Here is a 22,924-nt window from a genome sequence, read left to right as displayed (position 1 = left end):
CTATCAGAGAGCTGTGACAGTATTTCCGAAATATAATATTCCCTATCAAGCAGGACAAGAGAACCCCCTTTGTCAGCAGGCTTAAATATAACTGACTTATCATCAAGTAAAGACCGCAAAGCCTGTTTTTCAGCTATGGATAAATTATGTGTAATAGTCAATCCCTCATGCTGTATACCAGACAGAATAACATCAAAATCTCTCTGTACCAAGGATATGAAGGTCTCCACAGGATGATACGTTTTGGGAGGTTGATAACTACTTTTGAGTCTTAACCCAAATTGACTCAGTGACAATCCCTTATGACTACTTGAATCTGGTGTGGAGACTGACATATCCTGGGCAGCAAAGTGCGCCTTTAATCTTATACCTCTAAAAAAACGTCGACAGTCCATATCAAATTGAAAGGTATCGAAGGCCTCAGTTGGACTGAATGATAGTCCTTTTTCAAGTAATTGTATCTGTGTCGGTGTTAAGTTCTTAGAGGATATATTATATAACAAAGTCTCCTTCATACCTGGGACCTGGTTGTCATCGATAGTTGTCCCTCTCTTGTGATGGCGTCCTGCTCTCCTTGTGTTTTTCCTCTTCGGCGTCTTTGTCCTAAAAAAGAGGCCGAAGGACGAGAATCTATGTTGTAGTCACTGCCAGATCCTGATGATTGAGAACCTGCTCGCCGAACAAATCGTCTTGTCAAAGGAACAGCTGTGCCTGATGAATCTTGCCACCTGTAGACTCGATTATTTTGATAATCCTCTAGATCTCTGGTATATTTCTTACGTTTGGTAATTTCAATCTCCTTTTTTAATTCGCTACAATTTTTATCGATCTTCTGTTTAAGGGCCCCCAAATCCTCAGCAGTTAAAGAGTCCTTTAATTGTTGTTCAATAGATGTTATATGCGCCTTTGTTTCAACAATTGATGCATTCAAATGCTCAATGGTTAATACCATTAAGTCATGGGAACATTTATTCAGTATGTTAGCAAATTGGGTGCAGTACTGTAGATCCTCACAAAAGAAAGTAGGTCTCAAATTGACCCTCAAACCACGAGGAATCCTCTGGTGTCTGCAATATTCAGCCAGCATTCCTCGCGTTTAGGCATTTGAGACCTACTTATTTCTTAGATCTACAGTACTCAGCAATTGCGATTTACAGAATAAATGTTCCTGACCTATGGAACCATTTGCTTTGCACGCATCATTGTTATCAATCGACATACATTATTGAACAACATAATAACTCTTTAACGTGCTCGATTTGGGGCCCTAACAGAAATCGCAAAATTGTAGCGAATTAAAAAGGACGGCCTCAACGTAAGAATCCCAGCAGGTCAAGGTATCTCGAGTCTACAGGTGAAGACATTGATCAGAACAGCGTCCTTTGAAGAAGATTGTTGTCAGAGTTCAGCATCAAAGGACTGCAGTGAACAAGCACACGTGTTTCGGCTCTATGAGCCTTTGTCAAGCATAGTACATATATATGAACGCCGAAGAGGAAAAACACAAGGAGAGCAGGACGCCATCACAAGAGAGGGACAACCACCGATGACAACCAGGTCCCAGGTATGAAGGAGACTTTGCTATATAATATATCCTCTAAGAACTTAACACCGATACAGTTACAATTACTTGAAAAAGGACTATCATTCAGTCCAACTGAGGCCTTCGATACCTTTCAATTTGATATGGACTGTCGCCGTTTTTTTAGAGGTATAAGATTAAAGGCGCATTTTGCTGCCCAGGATATGTCAGTCTCCACACCAGATTTAAGTAGTCATAAAGGATTGTCACTGAGTCAATTTGGGTTAAGACTCAAAAGTAGTTATCAACCTCCCAAAACATATCATCCTGTGGAGACCTTCATATCCTTGGTACAGAGAGATTTTGATGTTATTCTATCTGGTATACAACACGAGGGATTGACTATTACGCATAATCTATCCACAGCTGAAAAACTGGCTTTGCGGTCTTTACTTGATGATAAGTCAGTTATATTTAAGCCTGCTGACAAAGGGGGTTCTCTTGTCCTGCTTGATAGGGAATATTATATTTCGGAAATACTGTCACAGCTCTCTGATAGGGACACATATTATCCTTTAAATAGTGATCCTGTTTTTGATATCAAACGTAAATTGATGCTAATCATACAGAAATATAAAGATACATGTGGTCTCGATGAGAAGCTGTGTCAGTTTTTGATCAATCAATATCCAGTTACCCCATCCTGTACACTTTACCAAAGATCCACAAAAATTTGACAGCACCTCCTGGTCGACCTATAGTGGCCTCCAATGAATCTATATTGTCTGCACCAGCCATGCTTATTGAAAAGGTTCTAACCCCCCTGATAAAGAATTCTCATTCTTTTCTGCTGGACACTAATCACTTTTTGTCCAGCATTAAGGAATTACATCTTGAGACAGGTGATTATCTGGTCACTATGGATGTATGCAGTTTGTATACATCCATAGAACATACCTAAGGGACTAACTGCGGTTGAGAGTATCCTGGAATCATCTCAATACACTGTACATGAACTGAGAATTTTTTCTACAATTACTTGAATTGGTATTACGAGAGAATTATTTTTTATTCCAGGATACCTTCTTCCAGCAGAGGCGGGGTACCGCGATGGGCTCGCATGCCTCACCGCCATATGCAAATAGCTATATGATCTGGTTTGAAGAGCATTTTGTATATACTAACTCATTATATAAACAACATTGCATATTTTGGCGTCGTTTTATAGACGATATTTTTTGCATATGGCGGGGCGGCATCGAGTCCCTTCATAATTTTGCCCAGGAAATGAACAATATATGGCCAGAACTGTCCTTTACCATTCAAAGTGATCTGTTACAGATTAATTTTCTTGATACATTGGTGATTAAAGGTCATGACAATCGGATACATACTGATTTGTATATAAAGAAGACTGATAAAAATAGTTTGCTACATTTTTCCAGCAACCATTCACCTTTTGTCAAGAAATCTTTGCCATATTCACAATTTCAGCGGGTAAAGAGAATTGTATCAGACGAATCAGTGAGACAGACTAGATTAAATGAGATGGCTGAGAAATTTTCTTTAAGAGGCTACCCTAGGCCGCTTTTGGAGTTTGAATTACAGAAGTGTAGTAGCCCAAAAATTCTAAAATCCAGCAGGGCCGGTAAACGTTTACCTTTTATTGTGAAATACCACCCTTTCATTAACAAATTTCGTCATGTGATTAATAAGTATTGGGGGATTATGCGTACGGCCTATCCCGATATTGTTGAATTTGGTGAGGTCCCTATGATCTGCTATAAAAGAACGAAAAACATCCGTGATACTATTGTAAAAGCAGACATAGGAGGAACCACAATGCCACGCCAACTTTTTTTGAGCGCTCCAAAAAAGGGAACTTTTCCTTGTTTGCATTGTGTTCATTGCTCCGCTGTCATTAGAGGTGAAACTTTTTCTCACCCACATACTGGGAAGCAATTTCCCATAAAAGGTTTTTTCACTTGCGATAGCAATTTTGTTGTATATTTATTAAAGTGCCCTTGTGGCTTGATATACATTGGTGAAACATCTGTCAGAATGAAGGATAGGTTTAGCAATCATAAATCTACTATACGTAAAAAAAACTTACTATTACCAGTTCCCCTTCACTTTGACAGATGTTCCCATAATGTATCTCAATTGAGATTTCAAATCATTGAGCAAGTGTTGCCAGCACGCAGAGGGGGCAATAGAGTTCTCATGCTCAAAAAGCGTGAGAGCTTTTGGATACACACCTTGCAGACTGTTGAACCCAAAGGTCTCAACCGAGAGTATGATTTAAATGCATTCCTTTGAATAACATTTTTTCCTCTGAAATTATAATATAAAAAATCTTTTTTCTCGTTGACACAATACATGTGTGTATATATTTGTATATATATGTGTGTGTATATACACATATATATATATGACAAGATTTATATAATTTTTCCTTTTACAGTCTCAGAAAAAGTGATAGAAGAAGAAATAGAAGAAAATAAAGATTACAGCCAGTCATCATTAATGTATGCAATTTTATTGATGATGAATTTCTATGTATATTTTGTTATTTTTTAGTTTCTGCAGCTGTCCCACGCTGACATCCTCTTTTCTTCCTTTTTTTCCTTTTTTTTCCTTTTGTTTCATTGGATTGCCCCAAAAAAAAATTTTTTTCATTAGTATATAATGCTCATATAAAGGAGGTACGGTTATATATATAAAATGTCTTTATGAGGTAATCCTTCACAATGAGGGAATGATGTTGTAACGAATATTGCTAATTTGATTTAAATGCAGGAATGATAAGAATTCCTGCATAATAATGTTTTGTTGACAATGGTAGTCATGGTATCATGACCTCACCACGTTGTGTGCGTCAGGTGCGGCGCACTATTTAAATCTTGAGTTCATATATATGTACTATGCTTGACAAAGGCTCATAGAGCCGAAACACGTGTCGCTTTTGTTCTCTGCTTGTCCTTTGATGCTTGAATAAAGCAATCTTCATCGATATCCGAGTGCCGGTCTGTTTCTGTGTATTAATTATTATATATTTTTTTTATTACTATTGTCTTGAAAGAAAACGTTAATCCCTATTTAATCATACGTTTAAGCGCAGTTGTAGCGCATTGATATTCTCTGTTATGCGTTTGTTTGACCAAGGAACCCTTTATGCTCAGTGTTGACCTGCTTTCTGGTAATTGATGGTTTTGTCAGCCACCATCTTTAAAGCAAGACCACTTCTAATCCAATGCGCAATCATTTTCCATGCTTTGCAGCTAATGAAGCTCAAAGTAGTCAATAGACAGGTCAATGGTTGAAGTATGGAAGGCTTCAAGGCTAAAAGCATTTCCGAGTGATCGGCCTAGAGCTTGCGGATTACAGCCGCTCTTAATAGATTAGTTTGAAGAGACAAATCATTTAAAAAGAAATCTATTTGTAAGCATTACTTACTTAGATCGGAACTAAAAAGCAAAGGCTGTTCCCAATGACATTTCCTCAAAGTGTAAAAACTCACCTGCTGGGAAATGTTCCCTATTGCCTCAGTCTATACCAAGAATATGTTGCCACAGATTTGCAGACTTTTTTTTAGTATAAAGTTAGTCTTCTTGTAACCCTGTCCATCTGTGAGCTGTGCTTCCCTGTATTATCAGCATTTCTGTCATATTAGAGGAGGCTTGCTCATTGCTGCATGCAAGGTACTGAAGTCCAATGCGTTATAATAAGTCCATGAAACCTATAATGAAATTATTCCTGCCACCCAAAATTATTGAGTCCACGTATTTAATGGAATTATTGGGGAGGCAATTTCTGCTCCAAGGCTTTAAGGGGTCAAGTCACGAGAAAGGGGGTGATGGTGGTGGTGTTTCTGGGGAAAAAAAGAACTTACCAATATGCATTGTGTTTTAAGCCCACACTATTTATAACTTGTTAGCGACTGTCAATACGCCATTTCACTAATGGCCTTAAATTAGGCCGCCACCATTCTATGGCGGGCCAGTCCGAGCGCTGCACAGGACTCTCGTGCAGCAATGAGCAGAAGCTCAGCTGGGCTCCTGCTCTAATGGTCCTAATCAGCAGAAGTGCCAATCCAGGCTATTTAACTCCTTAGATGCTGTGGCCAATAGTGGTTTAGAGAGAGGGGGCTTCCTCTCTGAGGCATCGGCACCCTGCAAATGAGATTGCTGGGTGCCTATATCTTTACATGGCAGCCGGGGGCCTAATAAAGGCTGTAAGGCCTGCTATGGTGTATGCCTAGCTGGCTGCACCTCTCTGGATTAGCCTGTTGGTGCCTGTCAGTATAGAACTGACAGTGTAATACACTGTACTGCATAAGCACTATAGTGTATTATAGAATCAGAAGATCGCCTGTCAAAGTCCCCTTGTAGGCTAGTAAATGGTTAAAATAAAAGTTAAATAAAGTTTTATTAAACGAAAAAATCTCAAAGTTGGATGTACATTTTCCGTTCATAAAAGCTTCTCAATGAAAAAAAATTGCAAATATAAAAATCCCCTCCACCTACAGTATTTGGTGGACGTGTGCTGAATGATTCAAATAGTGTGAACCTACCTACCTTTACTAAAACATTGTTACAAACTCTGCGTGAAAGAACTAGAGGCACTTACAATTTTTAAACCGCCTTTGAGGCTGCACATTGACACTGGGGCATAAGTCCAAGGTATTTTGTTACTGTCACTGCCTTTGAGCCAGGACATTGACCCTGGGGCACAATTATAAAAAAAAAAATTGTTACCATAAACATGTATAAAAATTGCGTTTTTGTGTGTTCCTGATTTACTCCAAAAAGCTGTGACCTATAGTGTGAGTTTTCTAATACCGCATGTAAAAGCAGAACTTACCTTCAGGTACAAATCACCCGTACTGCTCTCTAAAAAGCCCTTTTTATTTGATTACGGACTCCATAATCATTTGCAGTAGAAATCCATTACAAAGCCTGAAATTTGTGCTAAAAACTGAGATTATTATCACAATCACTCCCTTCACTGAAATATCAGAATCCGGTTCTCCAAACCAGAAAACAGATAAAGTTGTTAGTCTAAAAGGCAGTAATTACCCCTCCGCCACCCCCACCTGCCCAGCTCTCCCGCCAATGAACTGAGCCACCAATTTAGAAAATAGGGCCAAAATGGACATGTCGATTATAGCACATGTGTATAATTACTGCATCCTTGTAATGACACTCACTGTAATGTTCTGTGGTCTGACTCCGTTCCGTAGGCATTGATCCACCTATACATGTAATAGCAGCCTTTGTTAAAAGCGCTTGTGTATTAGACGTACAGCCGTCTGTGTTACCGACCACTTCCTGATTTTTTTAATGGATGCATTTTACTTTACAGGCCTAATTGAACACTGTGGCTGGAATTTCTCAGAAATTACTGCCCTTTTTTTTTTCCCTGCCAGCAATAATGAATTGCTCATGCAAGACAACTGGTCAGTAATTAAAGGTTTTTTTCATCAAGCCCTCGAATAACTCGCAATAGCGTAGTCAGTTCGGGAGCTTATAGCCTGGAAATAGCTTCAGATGAGTCCAAAAAAATAATATCCCTGAAACTTACATGTAATTAATCATTTTAATCAGGGTCGTTAGAAGTTTTACAACTGCAAAATAGATCCTCCTGGATATTGTCCAGCATTACCATAAATCAGGGGCAGTAGACATGACACATGAGGGACCTGGAGAATAGGAATACGTGTAGTCTTACTAAATTCCAAATCAATTTAGAGTGCAATGAATTTTTTGCCTAGGTTTTATTTCATTATTTATCTTGCTCATATAGCGCCAACGTATTCTGCAGCTCTTTACAACCATTATAACTTGCTGTCCCTAGTGGAGCTCACAATCTAAATTTCCTCTCTGTATGGCCTTGGAGTATGGGAGGAAATCCATGAAAACACAGGGAGAACATACAGACTCCATGTAGATGTTGCCCTTGCTTGAATTGAAACCGAGGACCTCAATGCTGAATCCAGTGGACATCTTAACCATGAATCTGACTGTAGAGCATGATTGGAATTATAGTTCTATAGAAGCTGGGTGGGCTTCGGTAGCATGGATAATGAAATATAAACCCCCTGAATAATGCTCCACTCACGATACTCACAGGCCAACTACATAGCTGTAAATAAATTAAAGGGATTGTCCACTTGCTTGTTAAAAGCATCCAGCCCCTGATAAAAAGTATCTTACTACCTCCAGCAATTAGCGCTAATCTCTAAGGGAAGCCCAGGAAGTGTTCAGTTTTGCTGCAGCGCCACCCTGGGTGAATTAATAATTACATAGTTGCCATTGAAATCAGAGTGATCAATGCTCTTTGAAGCCACTGTATGCTCTGCCTAAAAGATAATGGTCTTAACTGGGGAACCCTCTATTTCAAAATAGGTTTTCCATTTTCTTTTACCAAGTCGCTAAAAACTCAGTTCAGCTATTCCTGGCTGAGAAAGTGGTGCAATAACCAATACAACTATTACAGCTCCCATTTGTTTTTTCATGTAACTTTTCCAAAATTCTGAGTGGCACGTATGCCTGAGATATATTTCCTGATCAGGACTGTGTTTACAGCGAGGCACATGAGGGCATGTTCCTAGGGCATCAGAAAGGAAGGGGCTGGAACTTCACAGAGAAAATTAATGATTTGTCTTGATTTTTCACCTTAGTGCTGCTTCTCAGAGCTCATCAGTAGGTCTCCTTATCACTAATTTATGTTTATTGTAGTTATAGTTCAGTATATTTAACCCTCACACTGCCCACCTACAACTAATGTAACAGCAATCTCTCCAAGAAGACAGTGTAAGGGTTTAATCCCCTGACTTGTTGCTGTAATTAACAAAAGTAAGTGATAAGGAGACATCAGAGCAGTCAGATGAGGAGAAAGATGAAGCCAGGATATGGTCTGCCTGTCACACAGCAGACCATCCCATAATCCACACAATAACACCAAAGTAGTTAAGCTCCTCTGTATAACTAAAAAACAAATAAAATAGCAGTTACAGAGTAAAGGTAGCCATAAACCAAGAGTTACAGCTCATTCAGATGTGTTCCGGCCTTTGAACACATATTTTTTTTTTATACGAACCACTCACAGAAGATGTCTGCATCTTGGCTGTTTTCTTGTAGACCCACTCACTTGAGTTAATGAATCTTAAAGGAAAGTCAGACCTGGATGGTGCATGCTATGATTATTCCAATCATAGCATGCACCATCCATTGAAGTAGATGACTTCGGACTTTTGCATTAGGTTTATATTTTACTGGCAGCTATGTGAGGGTATATTTAGATAAGATGTTTTTAACTACAGAGTCAAAATTGCATCAAAAAGAGCATTTAAAACCACACTTGGTTTTACCAGATTTCCTGTGGTTTTGTGATGTGGTGTTTTTCCAGGTTAAAAATTCAAACATACCGTATATACTCGAGTATAAGCCGACCCAAGTATAAGCCGAGGCCCCTAATTTTACCCAAAAAAATTGGAAAAATTAGTGACTCGAGTATAAGACTAGGGTGGGAAATGCAGCTATAATGCAGAGTGTATGTGTATATAATGCACACACTCTACATTATATACACACATCTGCAAGAGGGTGACTCAGATTGATGGGAGTCTGACTCTGACTCCCTGTATTTAATGCAAAGTGTGCCATCCACAGATCTCCCCCCTAAACAGTGCCATCCACAGATCCAGGGAGCCATCCACAGATCTCCCCCCTAAACAGTGCCATCCACAGATCCCCCCTAAACAGTGCCATCCACAGATCCCCCCTCCCCTAAACAGTGCCAGGATGGCACTGTTTAGGGGAGGGGGGGGATCTGTGGATGGCACTGTAGGGGGATCTGTGGATGGCACTGCCATCCACAGATCCCCCTACAGTGCCATCCACAGATCCCCCTCCCCGACGCTCACAGCAGTATATTTAAAAAGTAGTATTTATCAGTATTCTTTATTCTTTATTTATCAGTATTCTTTGGATATCTTACTTTATCGTTGCTCCGGTAATAGCAGGCAGGGCGGGGAGCAGCGCTCACTCACTGACGTCACGCGCCTGCTCCCACTAGGCGGCGCAGGCGCGTGACGTCAGTGAGTGAGCGCCGCCCCCCGCACTGCCTGCTATTACCGGAGCAAAGACAAAGTAAGATAGACTCGAGTATAAGACGAGGGGGCTTTTTGAGCACAAAAATATGTGCCCAAAAACTCGTCTTATACTCGAGTATATACGGTAAATGTATTTCACTTGCATAAACTGCATGGTCAGTAACTACATCACAAAATCACAGCAATCACGGAAAAACTAAGTGTGTTTTCAACAGTTTTTTTTTTTTACCGCATCACCAAAAACATTTTATGTAGCTACTGTATTCTACAGTATAAGTCAATTGGCAACTATAGCCTTATAGGGGGCGGGCGCACTAAATGTGCCCAGTGCAGCATAAACTCTAAATACAGCCCTGCCAATGATAATATACTGCTTCTTAGCAGGACATTGGCATTAGTGTGGTAATAAATTGTATTCAGAAATAATATAGAAGATAAAAAAAAAATCATATTACCTTAAAAAAAATAGGGAAAAAGACACATTGGTTGATGGGCCTGTGATTGAAATTCTGTACTGGTTGGATATTGTTGAATATCTTTTTTTCTTTGTAATCTGCATGACAATCCAGCAATGTTTCCCTAGTTTTCAATTACAAAAAAATAATTGCTGTACATGGCACATGCTGGGAAATTGAAGGGGTGAGCTCCAGAACAGTAATTAAAATAGGGCTCCAAATACAGGGGAATTTTAATAAGCTGTTACTCCAAGGTTTCACTATTTAAAGATAATCAGTCATAAATATACAAAGATGACTATAGATAAAGTGGCATTCGCTGTAGGACTAGCCCTGTGCAACAATGTCACTCAGGGGCAGACACAGAGCAGAGGACCCCTGTGCAAGCACAGTATGTGCTCCTAGCATAAAGTACCCGTATGTCTCTAACAATCCACCACTCAGTATTATATACTGTCTAATAGGCAGAAAGAAGCTGCTTTTATAGGGGTCGGACCATCTCAGATATTGATGATGTCACCAATTCCTGTCATCGGAGCAAACCCACTCCATTCTCCAGAACTGGCCCCTCGAATTGAACAGAGAGCAACCGCTCATGCACGGCCACACTCTGTCCACCGCTATGGGGCTTTAGAAAATATGTGAGCACTGGCTCGGCTATTTCTGGCAGTCCTATAGCAGTGAATGGAGTGGTGGCAGCGCTTGCGCAGTGTGCTCTCCATTCCCCACTATCTACCAAGCATGCTCGCTTGACTATTTTCAGGACTCCCAAAACAATATCACATATGCGGTGTGCTCTCCTTCACTTCAGGGGTCCCATTCTGGAGATAGGAATTGGTCCCATATTTAGGACCGCTACTGATCAGACATTGATGGCAGATCTTAGCAATATACGATCAATATCTGAGATGGACCATGTAACGGCACCGTTTCAGCAGACAAGGGGCTAAAATCCGTTTAGGCGATATGCCCCTTTCCGAGAGACAGGCACAGCTACTGCAGAACACCAACCTCCCGAACTGGATACAAAATAGCAATCCAAACTGGAACCTCACAAATAGCTGTCAGTCAGACGAACAGGAAAAGCGTATCCGTCAGCTTACACTCCTGGCAATCAGTCTCCAACAGCATACAGGGAATCCCCCCAATAACGAGACAAGGCTCCGTCTTGAGGGTCAAGCAGTGATCTGACTGTACTTCAAGTACAGCCTCTTTTATTGATAAAAACCAAACATAGTACGGCCCACAGGGTTTTGAAATCCAACCAATCAGTAATTCACAACACACACAATGTAAATACAGCAACCAATCGTTCCCGCCCCCTAGAGGACCAGAAGGGAGACTGCGACACAGGACAGATACAACATATCCCCACAATGCATCATGGTTTCCTCCTCTCTGCCTGGGAGACGACCGAAGACAATCCAATTATCTCTCAGGACAAAGGGGAGATCACCAATACACATGTGGAGACAACAGGACAGACATCACCATTTAAACACACAATGGGACAATGGGACAATAGAACCACACCCAGCATATTCCTCCCAAGCTGACAAGTTACACTTATTATAAGTTGTTACAACTTTGTGAGGTTACATTGTCCATACATATAACTTACATCAATTTAAACAGTATAACTTGGGGGACAAACCTATCCAAAATTCCCTGGAATAGGTTCAGGGGTTTAAAAGTTACTATGGGCCATAATCCTGAGGCAAGAGGCTAGCAACCAGCCCCCTCCAAAACACCGTGGCGAGGTTGGTTTCGTCACAGACCAACCACTTTAAAGGGGTTTTACGACTCTTTCTGTCCTCTGGATAGGTCATCAGTATCTGATCTGTGGTGGTCTGACAGCTGTTTGAGAAGGCACCGGATAATCAGTTAAAACCTGTTGGAAACCCCTTTATGGGGGCCAAGTTTATCTGCATGGGTTGCACAGTGTGGTACGTCTGCCCCCACGAAAGTGGATATATAAAACTACAAGTCTCTGGGCTATTCTTATTTTGCCATTATTAATCACATTACTTCCAAAGAACTTTCAAAGGGGTGAACCATTAATGATAGCCATTACAGTTCCCACCTTCCAAAATGGCACATAAATTTGATATTTTTAAGTTTCATGCTTTCAGCTTATGTCTGCTTGTGTTAGTGTCTCCGTATACTTCTTGCATTCTATTCCTAGATAACACAGTACAGGAAGATCAGTGTTACAGGTCCCTAGTAGATATAGAAGTGCTGCAGCGCCTGCTTATTGTCATATTTGTGCGTGTTCAATAGGTTTAATAATAGGTGAGTATAAAAGAAGTGCCCCCCATTATATAAGTGTCATGTGACCAATGAACGTGATGTCACTGGCCTAGGACGAGGCCAGAGCGCTGCGGCCTGTTCAGACATCTGATCAGCAGGAGTCCCGGGAGTCGGACCCCCACCAATCAGACATGGATGTCCTATTCCGAGGAGAGCTTATCAATATTCTACTACCGGAAAACTCCTTTAAGTTCTTTTTATTTCCAATGACTAATTGTCACGTCCCTGTGTACGGTTTGGAAGACCTTGCCTTCAGACATACGGTACATGTCTATAAATCGCCCAGGTGCCATAGGGAATACAGTACTTTGCAGATTGTCATACATTAGATGCAGCCGGCTAATGATTCTGCGGCTATATTGTGTTGAATAAGCTCTGAGATCGCACAGGCCTCTTCCTCACTTCTGCTGTATTGGTCCCAGAGAGAGCAACATAATTAGTGTTTTTCTGATACATTTTAATGGAACGATGCATCAACATATAACCAAAACAGCGTCTTCCCTGGTTTTCTGTATATACAGCTGTTTTGCTTCGTATGAGTGGTAATAAAGGAATAAGGGAATAAAACTCAACAAAAACAACGACGTTCCCCCGTTTTGTATTTGCAGCTGCGCTATTTAATATCTCTGGTAATAAAACTGAAAGTTTCCAATAAACCAACTTCTTTTTTTAATGAATATACAGAGACCAAAACCATTGTATATTGCGTTCGGATAAACTGGATGGGATCCACCATCCTGAAGGGATTAGTCAGATCAAAAATATGGAGTAGAAAATACTTTACTCTGGTGGACCCAGGGGTGCACCACCAATGAGGTCAGGTGAGACGATCGCCTCAGGCAGCACCAGGTAGGGGCAAGAGGGGGGCAGCTAAAGGGTCATGGGCTGAAGGGAAGAGGTTAAGTTAAGAAATTTGCATTGGGAAGGGGGAGCGCCGTTTCAGTTTTTGCCTCAGGCAGCAGAAAGGCTAGGTGCACCCCTGGCTGGACTTTGGGTGGTTGGTTTGTCTGACATCAACCCAAAAAATGCAAAGGGATACGCTAATGATTTACATTAACGGCATGTCAATCAGAGGCACATACCTGTGGTGTTAATCCAGCAGAGTGGAACCTTACTAATGTCAAGAATGAGCAGGTCATGGATGGTCTTCTCAACCTCCATGACTATCCCAGCTCCTGGAGATCAGCTGTGAGAAAGTGCCTCACAGCTTTTTCAGCCATGTTGAAGTGCTAGGAGGGCAACTGCAGATAGTATTGTGAGCTAGTGGCACAAGAAAGTTATAGTGTTATTAAAACTTGTTGCTGGGGTCAAAATAATATCACAGGCAGTTAAAGGGGTATTTTCTGCATCAATTGTCACTTACTGACAGTGATTGATCTTTAATGTCCCGTTTCCCTGCACCTTATCATGGTCACGTGACATTTTCTGCTGTGCTGGCTTCCTGTCCCGATAACTTCTACATCTGATGTGTGGTAAGGCTTGTAAGGCTCTGCCCTGTAGACACAACATCCTCAAGGACCTTGCCTCTCAGGGTGGTGTTCTGCTCATTCTCCTGGACCCTGCGCTGTAGACATGAGATCAGCAGTGGTGATTTGGCTTAGGGAGGGGGTTTTCCAGCAGGGCTTCAAGCAGGCTTGGATCTGTGATGTTCAAGCTGGGAGGAGAAGCAGAGGCAGGGACCCGATGCAGACACTCACCGCGAGTTTTGTGCTGGGATGTGAACACAAGGCACGGGTCACAGATCACAACTGTTATGGAGAAGTTAAAATACACTCAGAACTTCATCATCTGACATATAATACGTAAGCTTGAATGCTGGTGATTTTTTTATGTGAAACTGGAAACTCCCTTTAACACAGGGGTAAAACCTAAATTATTTAGTCATATCTATAGTCTATATTGTAATACTCAGTGTAGCTCAACATCTATTTGGAAAGGTCTTCAAAGCCAACAAAAGGTTGGTTACCACTGCTTTACCCCAAGCTCTACTACTCTATTTTCCTCCACATATTAGTCTATCATTATATGTATACATAAAAGGGGTTTTCCAGGACTGTACTACCGATGACCTATCCTTGGGACAGGTCAATAATATCAGATCCTTAGGGGTAAGACTCCCTGCATCCTCAGCGATCAGCTGTTGGAAAGTATTGCTGAGCTCCAGAATAGACACTTGGAACTGCACAGCTCCATACACTAGGTAGTGGCTGTGAATGGTACTGCAGGACTTCAATGGGAACAGTGCTGCAGTACCAATAATGGCAACAATCCAGTATATGGCGCTGTACTGTTCCATTGTCTGCTCTGGCAGCTTGTTTTTGGGGATATGTCATTAATATTACAGTCAATTAATATGAGGATAGGTCATTAATATTCAAGGATAGATCATTAATATTGCAGTCCCGAATAACCCTTTTAAGTTGGCATTAGATAAAGTCATAGTTACCGATAAATTTGGAATAATCAACTGATTAATATATATGGGGGGCTCTCAATGCTTTCTCAAGAGCAGATGTTGGGGAAGTCATGAATTTTGGATCGCAGTATGCCAAATCCTGGAGAAAATCTTCTAAAAGAGGGGTTTGGTGGTGACTTATTTTTTTTCTCTCGTGGAAAGATATGCATGGGAGTGGAGTCAGGAAGGCTACCGACAGCGGTTTCACCGAATGACCGTTACTGACCATCCACTGCACACACATCTACGTAATGTTATTAATTCTCCAACTTTTCAACTGCTCAATGGGGTTCGCACATTTAATATGAAGTAATACACATTATTTTTCTCCGGTGAATCGTTCAAGTCTCCATTTCATTAGCCAGAGACTGCAATCATGCCATTAATTATGAGAATGAGTTCATATGTTGGTTTATATTGCACAATACGATGCCAATAAAATCCTATCATAAAGCACATATGATATAACCTAACACGTTCAGCGGGATCCTGCACAAGGGAGTTAGAGTTTCCGTTATCATATATGGAATAAGAAAAAATATTAACTAGAAGTAAAAATCTGTAATTTCTGTATAATTAGTTTCTCCGGTTGCTATGTGAATATTGAACGGCTGCCAAATGCCAATTCTCTGTATGCCTCTGTATGAAATTGGATTTTTACTGAGGTCTACCAAGGCCCCATAGAATTCTATAAGTGCTGTCATACAGCTAAGAACCTGGAAGAAGTTGGAGCACTTGGTTGGTCAACAGCTGTCTGTCTCAACCCCCCATATACACATGCACTCTCAGCTCAGCTGAGTATGCATGTGTTCTGAAAGGAGAGAGATAATTAAGCCACCACTGGACTCCTCCGGCAGCAGCTTTTGTGCCCGAGAAAAAAAAAATTGGGTATATTGAAATCACTGAAACCCAACCTCCCCATTATACTCCTGCCTGACATCTGGCATTGGGTGACAGCCAGGACACCCTTCGCTTTACCAAAATTGGCAGGTTTGACCAACATTAATCTAATCATTATGGTTGGCTTAAAGGCTTGTCCCATCCGGACATTTAAGGCATACCCACAGGATCTAGGGTCTTCCACAACCTCTAGGATGGTCTCCTATCTATAGAAAGGGACCCCATCTTGCACCATCTGGTACGGCGAGGTGGCTACACATGCGTGGCTCTCTCCATTCACTTCTACTGAACTTCTAAAAAAAAGCCAAGTAAGTGTGACTTGACTATCTTCACAAGTCCCATATAAGTGACTGGAGTGAGCTACACATGCACCACTGCCTCTTCTTTCCCAGCAGCACAAGATGGCGTTCTAGACGGGAGATGGTCCTAGAAGTGGTGATGGGTCCTAGATTCTGTGGAGATGTCATCAATGTTCATGTGGGGACAGGGGTGCACCACCGATGAGGCCAGGTGAGGCGATCGCGAGGGACAAGAAGGGGCCAGCAGAAGGGCCATGGGCAATGAGTGCTTTCATTGTGACAAAGGGGGTTAGGTTAAGAAATTGGCTTTGGGGGGGAGCCGTTTCAGTTTTCACCTCAGGTAGCAGAAAGGCTAGGTGCATCCCTGTGTGGGAATACCCCTTTAAGACTGCATCAAAGAATAATGCACTTACCTCTAAAATAATAGTCACAATAACAGAATTTCTTTCTACCCGTCTATTGGTAAAAAGCGTATATTTTTAGTCAGGGTAATTTAATTACTGCAGAAAACATGAAGAGATACAGCCGAGAGATCATGAGATTTAAAGGGCTCTTCAGACCGGTAAGAGCACAGGATGGGACACGAGCGCCTAGGACCACTCTAAAATCACTTGAGAGGAGAGGGCTTATATTTTCAGTTGCAGAGTAGTATTTGCACGTACTGCAAACCCAGTCATTTCCATCCTAATCAGAGTAAGGCTACACGGTGTATGTGTAACCCATGTGCCGGCACAAACCAGAAGCTCCTGCTAGAATACAAATTAGCATATGCAGATATGAGCGTAATGTTGGAGTCTATAATCTACAAGATGGGATATTACTGCATATTACTGAGACGGGAATAAATAACACGTCTGCTTGCTATAGATAGTTACTGCCGGCCCCGGGCTCAGGACGCTCTTAGAGCGAGCACGCCTGGAACCAGTCTGTCTGTTCATACGCTTCATCTGCAAGCGCAATATGGATTAAAAACATATTATTATATACAGGTAGCAAAACAGGGGCGGATATTTGATCAGTTCAGCTACATATAGATATACAGGACATGAGTGGAGTGAGCATTGCTATTGTAAGCCTATGGGGAAACCATAGTCCTTTGCCAAAACATTATATTGCATTATAGACTGCTATGACAAGGTTTGCTGGTACCTAAAGGGTATGTCCATCTTTGAAAATTATTTGGGAATTTGTATATGAATATGATGTATGGTTGTATGTCTTGACCTTGTATAGTACTCCAGAGCTTCATTCACAGTTCCGCTGGTTGCCAATAGAAGTTGTCAACATGTTTGTCTTCAGACATATCTCTAAAAGACCTCATACATATTATTACCCAGGACCCCCGCTGATCAGCTGTTTAAGAAGGCACCGGCACCGCGGCCTTCTCTCACCTCACCAAGCACAGCGCCGTCCATCTGATAGCGGCTCTGCTTGATATCGCGGCTCAGCCACATTCACTTCAAAGGGGATGATCTGCGCCTAGGCCATGTGATCGATGGACATGACGTCACTTGCCTAGGCTAAACGTAGAGAAGGCCAGGGAGCTACTGCAAGATCCGGTGCCTTCTCAAACAGCTGATCGGCTGGGGTCCCGAGTGTCAGACCCCCACCGATCAGATGCTGATGACCTATACAGAGGACAGGTCATCAGTATAAAAGTCCCAGAAAAAGCCTTTAACAACTTAACCTCCTGAAATGCAAGACATTTATATAGTTTCCACTTCCAAAATGCAATTCTCCAGAGTAAGTTCTGAATTGTGAATGCTGCTCTTGATCCCGCTGGGCACAGTGTAATGTTGTAGGGGCGCTGCCAGGTACCCCTTCAGATTGCAGCTGATTGGGACACACAGTGATCGGCTTATTTTGGGCGTTTTTCGAAAATGGACAAATCCTACTAAATGATGTTGTTCAATTGAACCTCACTATAGAAGATCTGAGCCTATGTTTTATAAAATAACATGTTCTCTCTACATTATACAGGTAGACCTGGGACTGCTCCGATTTGTTTCTGGCATTGGCATGCAGGGAGCCATATCAAAGGAAACCAAGAAAAAGTATTACGTGAAGTTGTATAAAGTCGATATTAGCTCCAATGGAGAGGACTGGATTACCCTTAAAGATGGAAATAAACATCTGGTAAGAGTCAAAGGTCCATTTTTTTTTGTAGCCCGTAAATTAAAAATCATAGGAACTAGTAAGAATTTATAATAAAAGATCATACTAATATTAAAATACCATGAAAGCCATTATTAGAAGGCTCCATTTCTGTTTAATAACTCTCCGGTCGCTCGCCAGTACTGTATCTCCCCAAACAGGTCTGTGCAATTTAAAAGGACTTAAGAGACTCGTATATAGAAGGCAAGGTACAGGGACTATAAAAACATAAAGGGCCCCTGCTCTGACGAAGAAAAGAAGTAAAAAAAGCAACTGAACTCACATCCTTCTAGACCTGATTTATATGGGAATGTTTATAAAGAGCAGTTGAAATACATAAAAGCTGATTTGTGGTAAATTGTTATTTTAGTCCATTGCTCACTTCTGTTAATGGCTAAAATAAAACGAATGGCCCTTAGGAGGTAAACTATTTGATTTTACGTGTTATTACAATTGAAACTGAGGCAATATAAACGGATTTATGTATACACACGCTTATCCTGTTATGTTGATTTTATCTGAAGCAATCCTTTATTTATTGTCTATTTGAATACATAATGAATTGAAATCAAAATGTGCTCTAGTTTATCCCCATGCAGGCTATTATTCAGTATTTTCGGGCTTGCTATATAGACTACAGTTCCATTACATAACTCATCTAAGTTTTGCCAAATGTGTAGGATATAGGATGTGGCTCCTATGCAAATACAGCAAGAAAATAATGTACACCACTCCCCCCCCCCTCCCTAATTCTGACTCTGGAAGATATGCAGTCTCATCTTTAAACTTCCAAACGTAGTGTCCATGTTTTTCTTGCTGCCTTCTCTATCAGAATGCCCCTCCCTTCATTGCTTAATTCTATGTGAATGAATCAATGAATGAATGTTGCCTGCACCATTTACAGGAAGAGACAAGGAGGCAGTACTATCTGTGCATATATGATTTTCAGGTGAGGCAAGCAGACATTACTTTCTGTGCCTATATGATTTTCCAGTGAGGCAAGGAGGCAGTATTATCTATGCCTATATGATTTTCCAGTGAGGCAAGGAGGCAGTACTATCTGTGCCTAAATTATTTTTTAGGTGAGGCAAAGAGGCAGTACCATCTGTGCCTACATATTTACCTGGAGAGACAGAGAACCAGGGAATACCTTCAAAGTTTGAGGAAGTGCCCAGGAGTCGGTACTGTCGCTACAAAATTTATAAGTCAGGCAAGGAGACAGCACTCTCTGTACTTATTTACAAGGAGAGACAAGGAGGCAATACTATCTGTACCTCTGTGATTTTCAGGTTAGGCAAGGATGCATGGGATACTATTTGTGCCAATATAATTTACAAGGAGAGACAAGAAGGCAGTTATATCTGTAACTATATGATTTACAGGTGAGGTAAGGAGGTAGCACTATCTGTACCTATATGTTCTACAGGTGAGAGAGAAAGATGGTACTATCTGTGCCAATATCATTTACATGGAGAGACAATGAGGCAGTACTTTCTGTACCTATCTGATCTACAGGTGAGGGAAGCAGATGGTACTACCTGTGCCAATATAATTTACAGGAAGAGACAAGGAGGTAGTACTATCTGTGTCTACATAATTTCCATGGCGAGAGGGAATACTCTCTGTACCTGCAAAGTTTACAGGAAAAGTGCAGGAGGCCGTACTATCTGTACCTATATAATTTACATGTTAGGCAAGGAGACAGTACTATCTGTGCCCATATCGTTTACAAGGAGGTAGAGAGTAATATCAGAACCTAAAAGGTTTAAAAGACAAGCCTCGCAGACTGTACTATCTGTAATTACTGTGTTACTGTGTAAGGACCAGACTGTTCCCTTTAGGAAAGTGATCACCCCATTATAATGTAACCATAGCACTGAGCTAGTGATCCCTATGCTGTCACATGGGCTGCAACTATAAAACTGTGCTGAACCATTATAACGGTGTGTGCTCAAGAATAATAATTATATATATATATATATATATATATATATATATATATATATAGTAAAAAAAAGGCCAGCACTCCAGAAAGTAAAAAATGCAATGTTGCATTTTTTACTTTCTGGAGTGCTGCCCTTTTTTACAATTTTTATCTATTTGGATTGGCTTACATCCCCATTGGGCCAGTTGCACCCTTTTTATAACATTGACGGTGCTGCCACTTTGTTTTTTTGTTTATATATATATATATATACATAGCAAATAAGGCAACAGTACTTAAAGTAACATTGAACTTTCAGTAAATGTTTAATGTCATAAGAACATATCAAAAGTTTAGACCGGTGGGGGTCTGAGCTCTAAGACCCCTAGCGATCTCTAGAATGAGGGAAGAGAAGACTCACTTAGCATGTTCTCTCTCCTCGCTACAGGACAGGAAGCGAGACGGACTCAATAGAAAGTCTATGGACCCATCTTGCTCCCGTCTTGTGCAATGAGGAGAAATAGGGCATTACGTAAACCCTTCTCTATCCTTGTTCTAGAGATCGTGGGGGTCTCTTCACTCAGACTCCCACCACTCTATTCTTTTGTTATGGCCCTAAGGCACAGTGCCACTTTAAGTATACAAGGACATTGTGGATTATAATATGGTGAAAACCAACTTTGCTGGAGTCTACTATAAGTGTATTGGATTCTAAATTATGGTCTTTACATAATACAGATCCTTCCAGGAAACACCAACCCAATTGATGTCGTATACAGTCCGTTCCCCAAGCCTGTGCTCACTAGGTTTGTTAAAATACGCCCTGTAATTTGGGAAACTGGCATTTCGTTGAGATTTGAAGTTTACGGCTGTAAAATTTCAGGTAAGTTGAGTGTGTGCTAAAGAATAAGACACTTCCTATAGAATTCAGCACTCAAAACTTACATTGACTTCTCTGGGAATGCAAATCAAGAAAATGTATATAATTATAGAGTTCACTGCATATACTGTTCAGGTCTCACCAATATTCCGTGGAGTAAACTTGTAATAAGTTGACTTGAAATAACCACATAATAAAAGCCTTTATTGGAGAAGTAATAGGCCCTTAAAGGCTCCTTCAGCTGTACAATTAGAGCTTTTTTGACCTCACATCACATTGTTCCCGATGCCCTTTGGCACTGTTGTACCCTTGTATTGGAATGACTTGCCTTGGAGCAGCGCAGTCACATTTTCCTCTCTTTACAAGGTAACTTTGTAGTTTGGCTTCCTCAGTGTTGAGGCTGCACCTTTGTTATTAATTGATACACTTATGTATTCGCACACAATACATGCCAGATTATTGTTTTGGGTTAGCAAGCCAATTTAGCACCAAGTGAATTGCATTGCTGATGTTCGTAAGGCCCCTGTGTGTGCAATTAAAAGTTGATTGCGCCTGACTCCCACTGCCTCTGGTCCCTAGGTATCTATTTAATGTGATATAAACACCTGAGCACAGCTATGTGGCTTCATTTAGTATGTCATGTATATACGACACTAAGAAAATGTTTGGAGTTCCTGTTTCCTTTTCCGCAACTGAAGCAAAACTTAAAGCTATTTATAAAATCATGTCACACCCAACATCTACATTTCTGAGGAACATCTAGTAGGACAGGGAAATGAGAGTTTCTTGAAAACTGCTAAATATGGTTTTGGGTATCAAATGGGAAAAATCATGCCTGTTGATGGGCCCTCTTGATGCCCAAATATTGAAGGCTGTTTCTGACAGATTCCTTTTGAGGTTTTGGGCCAAGGTCACACATGGGGGACATGGTTTGGGTGGTAGAGTTGTGTCATGAGACATATTTTTTTTGTCGGTAGGGCCTCCTCTGACACACAGGCTTAAGTCTGATGCCCCTATTACATAAACAGTGACTACCTAATAGAACGTTAGAATAATGAGTATGTACGTGGGATTGCGGTGGGGTCAACTGTTATCACTCATTATTTTCTCATTAACTTGGTTTATGATTTGGCATTCCTGTGGCATAAGCTGCCAGACAGCTTTGGTGCTGGTTATCTTGGCAAAGGGCTGGTAATAAAATAATTGTCAGGAAAAATCTAAGAGAGTGGATCGTCCTGGATGGTCTAGTCTAGCAGCCACCATACATGGATAAACAGTGGATCCAGCCAAAACTAATATATTAGAGATATAAGAGAACTAATATATTAGAGATATAACTAAAGATATTAGATTTTGGGTCACAAATGCTTATGAAGAGGTTTATTCTCTATATAAAGCTGCCGAACATATTCTAACTAAGTAACAGAACAGATTTCCTTACCTCATTATTTTATATCTTGCAGATTATCCATGTTCTGGAATGTTAGGAATGGTTTCAGGACTCATCTCTGATTCCCAAATTACAGCCTCCAACGAGGTTGACCGTAAGTGGCTTCCGGAGCATGCTCGTCTGTTAACCAGCCACAATGGTTGGGCACTTCCAACCCCAACTGACCATATTTATACAAGCGAATGGCTGCAGATTGACCTCGGAGAAGAGAAGACTGTACGTGGAATTATCATTCAGGGTGGAAAACACAGGGAAAATAAAGTCTTCATGAGAAAGTTTAAAATTGGATATAGCAAAAATGGGCATGACTGGGAACATATCATGGACTCAAAAAAGAATAAAGCAAAGGTAAGAATGAGGGTCCAAACCAAATATTTGGCTTACTTCCCATGGCTGGTGTGTTGGAAAGAATTTACTGGATCTGATTGGCTGGTGAAAGTAGCCACCAGGTTATTTGTT

At 40.9% G+C, this 22,924-nt stretch overlaps 1 protein-coding gene across 2 annotated transcripts in view; it reads left to right on the top strand.

Annotated features, from left to right (window-relative positions):
• Positions 1 to 22,924, top strand: part of NRP1 (neuropilin 1) — a 161,146-nt gene that overhangs the window by 101,356 nt on the left and 36,866 nt on the right. For both annotated transcript variants that reach the window (XM_044295244.1, XM_044295243.1), the window contains exons 8-10: positions 18,038 to 18,193; positions 20,874 to 21,018; positions 22,479 to 22,813. In XM_044295244.1, coding sequence (XP_044151179.1) covers positions 18,038 to 18,193; positions 20,874 to 21,018; positions 22,479 to 22,813 — 636 coding nt within the window. The remainder of the gene's footprint in view (positions 1 to 18,037; positions 18,194 to 20,873; positions 21,019 to 22,478; positions 22,814 to 22,924) is intronic.

The sequence above is a fragment of the Bufo gargarizans genome, chromosome 5, assembly GCF_014858855.1.
Source record: "Bufo gargarizans isolate SCDJY-AF-19 chromosome 5, ASM1485885v1, whole genome shotgun sequence".
Lineage (NCBI taxonomy): Eukaryota > Metazoa > Chordata > Amphibia > Anura > Bufonidae > Bufo > Bufo gargarizans.
The sequence above is the reverse complement of the archived record's forward strand: the minus strand, read 5'-3'. Positions and strand labels throughout refer to the sequence as shown.